This window comes from Mandrillus leucophaeus, unplaced genomic scaffold (genome assembly GCF_000951045.1).
Source record: "Mandrillus leucophaeus isolate KB7577 unplaced genomic scaffold, Mleu.le_1.0 Scaffold29, whole genome shotgun sequence".
NCBI classification, from domain to species: Eukaryota; Metazoa; Chordata; class Mammalia; order Primates; family Cercopithecidae; genus Mandrillus; species Mandrillus leucophaeus.
Genome location: NW_012103031.1, coordinates 749,632 through 762,374, shown reverse-complemented (window position 1 = coordinate 762,374; position 12,743 = coordinate 749,632). Strand labels below are relative to the sequence as shown.

At 44.2% G+C, this 12,743-nt stretch overlaps 1 protein-coding gene across 1 annotated transcript in view; it reads right to left on the bottom strand.

The window, feature by feature from the left end:
• ZCWPW1 (zinc finger, CW type with PWWP domain 1) overlaps positions 1–12,743 on the bottom strand; it is a 28,249-nt gene that overhangs the window by 3,905 nt on the left and 11,601 nt on the right. Inside the window, exons 6-13 of the mRNA XM_011985825.1 lie at positions 12,135–12,252; positions 11,674–11,825; positions 11,345–11,464; positions 5,146–5,262; positions 4,289–4,409; positions 2,977–3,052; positions 2,475–2,579; positions 705–869 (exon numbers count right to left, since the gene is read on the bottom strand). Of these exons, the coding sequence (XP_011841215.1) occupies positions 705–869; positions 2,475–2,579; positions 2,977–3,052; positions 4,289–4,409; positions 5,146–5,262; positions 11,345–11,464; positions 11,674–11,825; positions 12,135–12,252 (974 nt within the window). The remainder of the gene's footprint in view (positions 1–704; positions 870–2,474; positions 2,580–2,976; positions 3,053–4,288; positions 4,410–5,145; positions 5,263–11,344; positions 11,465–11,673; positions 11,826–12,134; positions 12,253–12,743) is intronic.

The window sequence follows — 12,743 nt, the reverse complement described above, 5'->3', positions numbered from 1 at the left end:
GGCTAGTTTTTTGTATTTTTTAGTAGAGACGGGGTTTCACCATGTTAGCCAGGGTGGTCTAGATCTCCTGACCTCGTGATCCACCTGTCTCGGCCTCTCAAAGTGCTGGGATTACAGGCTTGACAAAATTATTATTATTATTATTATTATTATTGAGACAGGGTCTTGCTCTGTCACCCAGGCTGGAGTGCAGTGGTACAATCTTTACTCACTGCAACCTCGCCATCCCAGGCTCAAATGATCCTCCTGCCTCAGCCTCCCAAGTATGTGGGACTGCAGGCATGCGCCACTATGCCTGGCTAATTTTTGTATTTTTTGTAGAGATGGGGGTTTTGCTGTGTTGCAGGCTGGCCTTGAACTCCTGGACTCAATGGATACACCCGATTTGACCTCCCAAAGTGCTAGGATTACAGGCGTGAGCCCCCCGCTCAGCCCTCATTTTCCATACCATTTCCACGTGAAATTACACATTAGGCTTATCTGACCTTTTATGGAGATTAACTAATTATAATCTCTATTTCCAGTTCGTTTCTAATTCAAAAAATCAGGGAAATTGGGAGGTGAAATTTTCACTGTTTTTTACTCTCCATCCCACCCCCACCAACAGAATTTGAGCATAAAAACTGACTCCACAGAAAAGAGAGGTTAGAGCACTTATATCTGAAACTTGAAGTGAAATATGGAGGTAGGATGGCCCCTGGCACAAACCATCTTTGTCTGGACTGAGAAAGAATCCCACTTGTCCAAGAGCAGGGAAAGGAATGGGTGTGGTCTGAACACTCTCCCACCTGAATGCTGATCTGTTCTGCTTCTTGAGCCATCATCAGGGCCACCCCCAGTTTCTGGCTGCAGTCATTTCTGCGCTTTTTCTGAAATGGAAGAAGATTAGAGCCAATGATAAATATCGACTTAAAGATTAGAATAATGGCCAGGTGCAATGGTTCACACCTGTAATCCCAGCACTTTGGGAGGCTGAGTTGGGTAGATCACGAGGTCAGGATTTCAAGACCAGCCTAGCCAAGATGGTGAAACCCCATCTCTACTAAAAATACAAAACTTAGCTGGGCATGGTGGAGGTTGCCTACAATCCCAGCTCCTCAGGAGGCTGAGGCAGAGAACTGCTTGAACCCGGGAGGCAGAGGTTGCAGTGAGCTGAGATCACGCCACTGCACTCCAGCTTGGGGGACAGAGCAAGACTCCATCTCAAAAAGAAAAAAAAAAAAAATTAGAGTCACTAATAAATATTAGCAAAGTGACCCCAGCATACTGCTACCCATCTGACATTCTTTTCAACTACAACATTTATTTCCAGTTCCTAGTATTGATACGATACTCCTTAATATTTTGGGATCAGACATAACACCCCCCTTTCGTCTAATAAACATCTCACCAATTCCTAACTATATATATGTATATATTTGGAGGCAGAGTCTCACTTTGTCACCCAGGCTGGAGTGCAGTGGTGCAATCTCAGCTCACTGCATCCTCCACCTCCCTGGTTCAAGCAATTCTTGTGCCTCAGCCTCCTGCTGGGACTACAGGCACATAGCACCATGCCCAGCAAATTTTTTGTATTTTAGTAGAGACAGGGTTTCACCATGTTGCCCGGGTGGTCTCAAACTCCTGAGCTCGGGCGATCTGCCCACCTCGGCCTCCCAAAGTGCTGGGATTACAGGTGTGGGCTACCACACCTGGCCCTAGCAATATTTTCAACCAACATTTTGGTGTCCTCTCCAAAGTGAATCCCATGGAAATTTGAAGAGAGGATTATAGGAGCCCAGGTGATTTCACTTTGAAGCTTCTGACAAGTTTCTTTAGATCCAGCTGTTTGATTTAATACTCATTGCTTGATTTTCTAAAGCCCCTGGGCCACTAAGCCTCTGCTCATTTGCAAGGCTGGTCAAACCCAAAGTGACTACTGGGAGGAAATGTGATTCTGCTAATCCAGTGGTTCTCAACCGGGTAGACTGTGCCCTCCAGAAGGCACCTGGCAATGGCTGGAGATAATTTTTTGGTTGTCACAACCACAGGCAGGGGGCAGAGGGTGGAGGTGGGAGCTGCTGCTGGTTAGATGCCGCTGGAGCCTAGGGATGCTGCTAAACATCCCATGATACACAGGACAGCCCTCTACAACCAAACATTATCTCCCCCAAAATGCCAATAGTGCTGAGACTGAGAAATCCTGAGTTAATTTGTGCCTTCATTTCTGCCACACCTGCTTTGGCTAAACTGTAGAAAAACCTCATCTTCAGAATGGCCCCCCATCTGCAGGCAGGGAAGGGGACTGAAAAAAATAATTGCCCTGCTGCAGTCCTAGGAGCAAAAAGAGTCCCTCATGAATTACCTCACCCTTGGCACACCTGGTCAGACACAGAACTTTCTCCCGACATGGCTTAGCCTGGGAGAAAATCAGGTTTAATAAAAGGAAGATTTTATTTCCTCTGTATCACAACAGAACCCCAAGATGTGCTCACCATGCCTGATAGCTCCAGGGACAGCTCCTGGAAGTTCTTTAGCATGTTGACTGGGATCCATGCACGAGAAACTGTTTCTCCAAAAAATGTCACGTGGTACTTAGACTGAAATAAAAGATGGTCCTGTTATGGACTCCTGTCCTGCTCCCTGCTTTTCTCCTCTAGCCAGAAGGAGGTGCTGGGCCTCACATGCCCCCTTGAAGCCTGACTCATCTACCCTATCCTCGTTCCGATTGTTCTTCCACTCTAACCTCAGGAATCCTAGCAAAGCATATTTATCAAAACCACTAACGCCCTGACAGTGGATAAATATTTAATTAGATACAAGTTTGTTTCTATTATATGTGTGAGCACTTATCTCTGTGTTTGTCCTCCTAGTTAAGTATCTGTTTTCACTTGTGTCTCCTAGTTATGTCCATGTCTCTTATCTGTACATCTGTGAGGATGGATTTGTTCATTACTTTGGCCTGAGCTCCTTCTTACCCTGAACCAGGAAACTCACCGGCAGGGAATCAAGGTGGGAAGTAAAAAGAAAATATTCTCCTAAGTCAGGATCAGATTCTATCATGCCTGGCCACCTGGAGAAGATAGTTGGGTGCAGGGGACAGAAGAGAAGGGGTTAGATGAACAGAACACAACCTCATCAACGTACATGCACAGAAAAGAGCAGTATGATTTTTTTTTCTGAGACAAGGTTTCACTCTGTCGCCCAGGCTGGAGTGCAGTGTTACAACCATGGCTCACTGCAGCTTCAATCTCCCAGGCACAAGTGATCCTCCCACCTCAGCCTCCTGAGTAGCTGGGACTACAGGCAAATGCCACCACACCCAGCTGTTTATTTTATTTTTTGCAGAGATGGGGTCTCACTGTATAGCCAGGACTGATCTCAAACTCCTGGGCTCAAGCAATCCTCCCACCTCAACCTCCCAAAGTGCTGGAATTACAAGTGCGAGTCACTGTGCTCAGTCAGCAGTACGCTTTGAAAAAAAAGGATCTAAAAAATAGATTCCTCTGCCATCAGCCCCCTCTAGTGGTCACTACTCAATGACTCAGATGAGGAAGTGACTTCCATCAATGCACACAGGAGTTCAGAATACACCTAGTGAAGGTCTTATCCTTCTGAGCCATCCCATAATCCTAAAAACAAAATCTTCGACTAGGGACATCTCCAGAGAAGAAACTATTCCACTCTTCCTTGTTCCCTTTACTTTGTATCTCTCAATCTCAATATTTTTATTTATTTTTGAGATGAGGACTCACTGTCACCCAGGCTGGAGTGCAGTGGTGCAATCTTGGCTCACTACAACCTCTGCTTCCCGGGTTCAAGTGATTCTTCTGCCTCAGTGTCCTGAGTAACTGGGACTACAGGCATGCGCCACCACATCTGGTTAATTTTTCTATTTTTTAGTAGGGATGGGATTTCACCATGTTGGCCAGGCTGGTCTCAAACTTGTGTGCTCAGGTGATCTGCCCGCCTTGGCCTCCCAAAGTGCTGGGATTACAGGCGTAAGCCACTGCGCCTGGCCAATCTCAATATTTTTAAATGCCTCAGATCCACCCTCTTCTTTCTACCAGCTGGGGTAGCACTATCAGACCCTTTTTTCCAGGGAGCTATCACCTCCATGCTGAAACCTCCAGAAAACATGCTCTTTCAAAGCCTTCAGGCATGGTACTTTATCTTTTCTCTCACCCCCTGCTCTTTCTAAGGCCAGAACCATTTCAATTACAGATGTTTTCCATTTGCTTCCATCCCTGCTTGAATCTACCTCTCTCAAGTTTGTGAAGGATGCTCTGACTGTGTCATAGTGCCCTACCAGGGGTAACCGTATTGCTTGGCCCAGATGATGGATCCTGGGATGTAGGAGGCATAGGCCACATCACTTTCAAGCCCTGTCCAGGTCTCCTCAGGAATATCACAGCGATTATACTGCACATCTGCTGAAAGAGAGAAGGAATGAAGGGACAGGAAGAGACTCATAAAGAGAAAGAGGTGAATGAGGGTTGGGGAGAGGACAAGCAGGAAATTAGTATATGCAGCAGGTGGGACCAAAAGGGCACGTGGGAGATCAGCATGGAGGAAGAACAATAAAGACCCATGGAGGAAATGCAGCTGGAACCAGGGTAAGTAGGAATGCTGCCTCCTCATACTCTAGAAAGAGATTCCACACTCCTGCTTGCACCCCCGCATGTCTGATTGTGCTCCTGTCTATGGAGCATCATAAGAATAATTTCTCTGAGACTCTGTTTTCTCATCTGTAAAATAATTGGGCTGGACTAGATCATCATCATCTCTTCCAACTAGTTTCAAACATCCTAGAATTCTAAGCGCAGCAGATCTCTCTCATCTGTTTTCCCTCATATATCCTATATCCCTCCCTATCCACAAACCCAATACCAATATTCTAATCAGGATTGACAGGGGCAGACCAGTGCTCATACATTTAGATTCCAGGCCCCTCCCCACAAGATCACTTTGCAGAGCATCTTCATCTAGCCTTTTCTGCCCAGATTCATCTTCATATGAAAGGCAGATCCTTCCTCTCTCCCAAGCACTACAAGGACCCATTGAGTGCTAACTATATTTACGTAGTATTTAATCTAAAGGATAAGTGCAGAGAAAGAAAGGGAGGAACAATAAAACGTGAATAAAAACATTTCCAGTCTTTTCTACCTGTGTTCTGATCACAGGACCAATTATCTGGGAGAACTGAGGGGTCAATGTTCCCACACAGCCGCCTCCATTTCCCACAGTTTGGGAAGGAACACTGGACCCAGACCAGACATTGACCTGTGAGAGGAAAAAAATGAAATAAGAGACTTAAAAATATGCACTTCCTTCTTTAATCCAACTAAAATCAGGATAACCCTCCCAACTCCCAGGATCACATAGTCAGAGAGACATGAGAGATCAACCAGCTGGATCCCTGACTTGTAAGTGGGAAACCAAGGCTCAAAGAGGTAAATGGCTTGCTGAGGATCAGCTAACTTGGTGATAGAGCTGAACTTAGAACTCAAGCCTCATGCCTTGATCTTTTTCCTGTACTAGTCTACCATGTCTCCCTGCCCCAAGGCTGAAAGGAATGTTTCTTGTATTGACAGTTCTCAAATTAAAAGGCTGCCTGACATCTTTCCAGATAGTGCCTTGTTCTCTGCTGGCATGACACTACTGAAAAGATCTTTTGAAGGGCTAACCTGCATCTCTTTTGTGCACAACATCCAGAGTTCTTATCCAAATCGCAACTGATTTACCTGTCACCAAATCACCAAGTTGCAAACTTTAGGACCAACAGCGTCAGAGTTCACTCTTCTCCAAAAGACACAGGTCTAAGCCTATCACTTCTCCATCAACTATTAACTTTGGGCCCTGCTCAAATACCAAGTCTTCCTTTTATCCATTACCTTCCAGACCCCCACCTCTCCTAAGCTGACCCATGTCTCTCAGCCTCTCCCTTCTCCCACCAAAACTCTTCCATTGTGGTCTTGAAAACTCCACTGACTTGAGCAACAAAAGTCCACATATCCTCAACCTCCAATCTGAACTTCTATCTCCTTTTTGCAGCCTGGAGACCCACTAATGACACTGCCCCACCTAAACCACCCCCACCTGCAGCCCTGTAAATGGAGTCAGTTCCTCTCACACTCCCCATGTCTCTTGGGACAGAAAGTCAGGCTGGCATTATCATTACCCCATTGCTACTACTCCCCAACTCTTATAAAAACCCTTCCTCCCTTGAGGTCTATGCCATGGGACTATCCTTACCTCTCATATCCCTTGTAGCTTCTCTCCACCTCCTGCCTTCATTCCAAATGACCTCTATATCCACAGGAACGCCTCATACAGCACCCCATTCTTTCAGTGCCTTGACTTTTTTCCTCATGTCACCTCTGGAACCCACTCCCACTCCTGCATGCCCCACCCAGTCATCTGCAGGAACTGCACACCGTCTGAGCCACTTATCCAAACATCCTCTCTATAAAAATGCCCCGTCTTCCACCTCACTTGCTCAAAGACTCCTATAGCAACTCTCATTTTACCTAGTTCTCCAACCCACTGCCCACTACCATCCTCTCCATCTGGAAGCAATTTCCATTCTTCACTCTGTTCCACTCTGGTTTGATTACTTGACACTTACTTGGATTCTCTTGTAGACACCTTCAGCCCCCTTTCCCACTGTCCTTCTTCCTACCCAGATGACAAAACACCAACTGGAATGAACCCTCTCTCCACCTTTTCTGAGTCTACACTCAAGCAATTGAGTTGACAGAGAAAAATCACATAACGGACACATAGGTATCGCTAAATATTAACTATTTAACATTATCAACCAACATATTTCTCTAGTAAGTTCACTGTCTCCCACTGCCAAATTTTACCTTAAATACCTGATCATAAGGGATGGCTCTGAATCCCATCCCTCCAGAATCATCCCTCAGAAAAGAAGGTGACTTGTATTTGGGTCCTTTCAAAATATCACAATATAAGAGATCACTTGCGCAATTACTTTTTTTTTTTTTTTTTTGAAACACAGTCTCGCTCTGTTGCCCAGGCTGAAGTGCAGTGGCACAATCTTGGGTCACTGCAGCCTCCACTTCCCAAGTTCAAGCAATCCTCCTACTTCAGCCTCCCAAGTAGCTGGGACTACAGGCACGCACCACTACACCCAGAAAATTTTTTGTATTTATTGGTAGAGGCAGGGTTTTGCCATGTTGCCCAGGTTGGTCTTGAACTCCTGGGCTCAAGCGATCCACCCTCCTCAGCCTGCCAAAATGCTGGGATTACAGGGGTGAGCCACTGTGCCTAGCCTTAATTACCTTATCTTAAAGAACAAAGTACTGGTTGGGACTAATATGTTAGTCTGAAATGACAGTTGCCAATAGTAGTTTTGGATGTTTACAGAGGTGACCTAGCAAGACTAGAAAAATAGAGTAGGAGGAGAGGCCAGGAGTCAAATAAATTAATACGGATCAATAATACAAATTGTTAGCTGTGAAAGCAACGAGTACTTACAAGAAAATGAGTAGGAAAAAATCGCTATAATGATATGGAACTGGAAATTTATGGCTTGGAATGATATTTTTGACAAGAACATTGTACTTTTTAAAAAAGTTTCAAGTAATCTAAAGGAGAAGATAATGTGCTCTGGAAAACTGTGTTTGATGCCCAGATGTGGCTCTATGATAATGAAGACTGATGTCACAGACACATGTTAAGAGGATTTCACTTGACCACTCATTCCTGAAACACTAGTTTCCTGGGTTCTGTGATGTCTCATTCTCCTGTCCCCCTCCCCTCAATTTTACTGGCAACTTCCCCCGCAGTCTTCTTTGCTGGGTTCTCCTTGTTCTTCAATCTCTAAATGTCAGGGGTCCCAAAGCCCAATCATGGGCCTTCTCTCCCCGTGATACACTTTCTCCTGAGGCAAACTCACCCATTCCCACGGCTTTGAAATCCATTTTCATACCTGACAGAACACAGCTGTCTACTTATAGCCTCTGTTCTGAGTTCCAGATTCCTAAGCCACCTTGCTCTTTGATACCTCTATTTGGATGTCTCACAAGGATCTCAAACCTAAATGTACCCAAACCTGAATGCTTAATTTTATCCCACAAACTTTTTCTTCCTCCACTCTTTCCCATCTCCCTTCACGTAACTGTTCAAGCCAGAAACAATCATCCTTGACATACCCTCTCCTGCTCCAACCTTCCAGTATCCAATTCATTACCAACTTGTAACAATTTTACCTCCAAAACATACCTTAAGACCATCCACTTTTCTCTTTCTCTACTTTCATCATCCTAATCCATTTTATTTTTTATTTTTATCTTATTTTTTAAATATATTTTTTTGAGACAGGGTCTTGCTCTGTTACCCAGGCTGGAGTGACGTGATATGAACATAGCTCACTGCAACCTCAAATTCCTGGGCTCAAGTGATCTTCCTGCCTCTGCCTCCCAAAGTGCTGGGATTGCAGATGTAAACCACTATACTCAGCCATCATCCTAATCGAAGCCTAATACCTAATCCTCGTACTAACATCTTAACTGGTCTATTCCTGTCTTCTCCCCACACTCCATCTCCAATTAATCACCAAAGGATCCTTTTAAAACATTAAAGATGTCACTTCCCTGGTTAAAACCCACCAGTGGCTTCCCCCTGCACTTAGGATAAAATGTTCACTCTGTACATGGTCTTTGACCTAGCCACTGCCTCCCTCTTTCCAGTCATCCAGAGCCACTTTCCCAACTTGCCTCCCCTTGCTCTCTAAGCTCCGCAATCACACTGGCTTTCTTTTAGTATCTGGAACATGCCACACTTCACCCTACCTAAAACTCTTTCTTCACTTGGATAACTTCTACTCTGGCTTCAGGTTTTAGCTGAAATACTGTTTCCTTAGAAATGTACTCCCTGACCAGCCCAATCTTACTTCCTCTCATGAGACACTGCTCTTTTCCTTCCCTGTACTTAAGTACTTAATGCAAATTGTATTCATTAAATAATCCTTCCTACTTCAGGAGCACTCACCTCTCCTTGGCAACTGTTAAGAAACAGGAAGAATGGTTTATTTATAGCAGGAGGCTGATAAATCCACTACAATCACAATTCAACTCACAAGCACCACCTAGAGGGTGAACCCCCATCTGCCAGCCTAAGATCTAGTCCATGCAGTAATTCTTTTTTTTCCATTTCTTTTTTAATATAAATTCACTTTTTTTTTCTTTTTTATAGAGACAGGGGTCTCACTATGTTACCCAGGCTAGTCTTGAATCCTGGACTCAAGCAAGCCTCCTGCCTCATCCTCCCAAAGTGCTAAGATTACAGGCGTGAGCCACTGTGCCAGGCCCCTTGCAGTAATTCTGAGAAGTACAGGAGACAGAGCAACACAACTCTAATGACACCAATTTATTTGAACTAACCAGAGATCAGGTCAGTGGGGTCTGCAGTATCCCTAAAGTTCTCAACAAGCACATCTGAGTTTATATAGACACATAAAACCAAAAGAAAAAACCTTTTAGCTTCCTTTTTGACTCTATCTAGAAACTCCCTTCGGGTAGTCTGAACTCCAGGCCACCTGGTTGTTCAAATTAGACTTATACCTCAGTGCCTTATGTTACTATGTCATTATAACAAGAGGAATGGTTTATTAACCTGAACTACCTTTTTGGTGCCTGCATAGTCTTGGAGTTTTCTTCCAAGTATGTCCAAATTATATTATGCTTCCACAACCAAAACCACATATATGTACACATACAGATTAGACACTAGGTAACTTTTTATTCCACTGTTTCTTAAACTTGGAACTTGTTCTGTCTTTTTGCATTATGTTTTGAAGTTTTGTTTTTGTCTGGTACAAGTGTGTTTAGACTGTCGTCTATTTATTTAGTTTTTTAGAAATAAGGTCTTGCTCTATCACCAAGGCTGGAGTGCAGTGGCACGATCATTGCTTACTGCAGCCTCCAATTCCTGGGATCAAGAGATCCTCCGACCTCAGCCTCTTGAAAGCTAGGACTACAGGCACTACCACCACACCCAGCTAATTTTTTTTTCTTGTAGAGATGAGGGTCTCGCTGTGTTGCCCAAGCTGGTCTCAAACTCCTGGTCTCAAGTGATCCTCCTGCCTTAGTATTTTTGAATTTTTGGACACACTAGTATATTGTATGATCTATTTTATTTCTTGTCATAAAATTTACCATTATCAGGCCGGGCATGGTGGCTTACACCTGTAATCCCAACACTTTGGGAGGCCGAAGCAGGCAGATCACAAGGTCAAGAGATTGAGACTATCCTGGCCAACATGGTGAAACCCCATCTCTACTAAAAATACAAAAATTAGCTGGGCGTGGTGGCACGTGCCTGTAGTCCCAGCTACTCGAGAGATTGAGGCAGGAGAATCACTTGAACTCAGGGGGTGGAGGCTAAAGTGAGCGGAGATCGTGCCACCGCACTCCAGCCTGGTGACAGAGCAAGACTCCATCTCAAAACGAAACAAAACAAAAAATCCCTCCCTCAACTCTGTACCCATTCCTTTTTTTGTTGTTTGTTTTTGTTTTTGAGACAGAGTCTCACTTTGTTGCCCAGGCTGGGGTATAGCAGCACGATCTTAGCCCGCTGCAAGCTCCGTCTCCCAGGTTCAAGTGATTCTCCTGCCTCAGCCTCCAAGTAGCTGAGACTACAGGCACACGCCACCACACACGGCTAATTTTTGTACTTTTAGTAGAGATGGCATTTCACCACATTGGTCAGGCTGGTCTTGAACTCCTAACCTTGTGATCCACCCACCTCGGCATCCCACAGAGCTGGGATTACAAGCATGAGCCACCACGCCCAGCCTCCATTCCTTTTTATCTACCATTTTCTCCCTCTTACTTTCCATATCTAAACTAATTGAAAAAGTGTTTACTCTTCAACCGGCTATAAGCTGCCATTCAAACTTACCAACTCTTTCGGTAGCTGTAACCAAACCCCTAACGGCCTCCTAATTGTGATATGCTTGAGCTTATGTTTATCCTCTTTTGACTTCTTTACAATGGCATTTGACATGGTTGAGCACCCCTCTTTCTTTAAATTCTCTCCTCCCCTGGCATCTATAATACCACTCCTGATTTTTCTATTACCTTTCTTACCACATCTTCATTTTCCTCCTGGGAAACATCTAAAATGCTTTGTACATAGTAGGCACCCAGTAACTATGGATTATGTGAATAAATGACTGAATGAATGAAATCATTCTCTCAGCAGCATATTCCGCAACAAGTAGCTGTGAGAGATTAACTATATTCTTTGTAGAGTTTCCTCCAACATCCTAACCCTGCCTCTCTGCTCTATCTCAAATTTTCAGGCCAAACAGGTTTGCCAAACCAACTGAACTCACCAAAACCACTTATCTCTCCTTTTTGCAGGTCCCTGATCTGAGAATGATCCTGAACTGTCTCCTTTAGTTGGTCTTCCTGTCTGTGCTCATGTCCACCTTGAGTTTTCTCCACCTTCTCATCTTCTGGGAAGAAAAAAGAAAACGTGGGGTGGGGAGATGAAGAAGACAATCTTTGTAGATAGTAAAGGTCAGTGAAAGAAGGAAGAAGAATCACAGCCTAATAGTCTCAAGTCTTGGGCTGAAAATTCTCAGCCTGCCCATGGTCCCATTCCCTAATTTCTAGAGCAAGTACTTGAGCCAGGTTTCAAAGTATATCTGACTGTACTTACGAGCTTCCTTCTTTCTTTTGCTTAAGGTGAGTCTATTGGATTTCTTCTTAGAGGGTACAGGATCTGGCTGGCCTAGCTTAGACGTTCTTATCTCAGGGGCAGCTTCACCTTCCCAAGACACTGAAATCTCTTGAGTATGTGGTACCTCCTCTCTGAAAATGAGGTTTTATTTTAATGAAAGGTAAACATAGAACAATTGCAGAACCTTCTTTTGAAAAAACCCAAGAGTAAAAGGAAGACAGATGAATCCTAAGCTTTCTAAGGCCTCCTGAGGTCATTTCATCCATCTACTTGCCTGTTTTTCCCAACTCAAACAGGTATCTTTCCTGAGCTGCGAGAAATCTATAGAAATATGATAAATGACCAGATAGACAGACAAACGGACAGATAGACTTACTGACCATGATTTACCAATGTGTAGTCCATTCTGTGTTCAACTTGCCCCACCAAAATAAACTTACCCATTAGTATTATCAGTATCAGTAGCAGAAGCAGTAATTCCTGGCTCCTTGGCTGATTGGTTGGATACTATGGGCTGGGCACAGGAAGTCTCTGCAAAATCAAGGCCAGATCCCATCCCTCCCAAAACAAAATACTATAAGCAGAGAAGCAAAAAAACAAAAAAGCCACTGTATTATGCCCTAACATTTTCTCTAAAGTGTCTTCTCCCTGTCATCTGAAAGAGCCTACCTCTGGCCTCTTGTCATATCATAGAACTTTAAATATTTAAATTTTCAGGAAAAACTGCAAATATGTATCTTTCTGCAAGCCTTTCCAGATTGATTTGCCTTATTCCAGGATGGCCAGGTAATGATAATTTTGTGTACATAAAAAAATTATAGGCCAAGCACAGTGCCTCACGCCTGTAATCCTAGCACTTTGGGAGGCTGAGGTGGGTGGAATGCCAAAGCTCAGGAGTTCAAGACAAGCCTGGGCAACATGGTAAAACCCTGTCTCTACTAAAATTCAAAAAATTTGCCAGGCATGGTGGCATGCACCTGTAGTCCCAGCTTCTCGGGAGGCTGAGGCAGGAGAATTTCTTGAACCTGGGAGGCGGAAGTTGCAGTGAG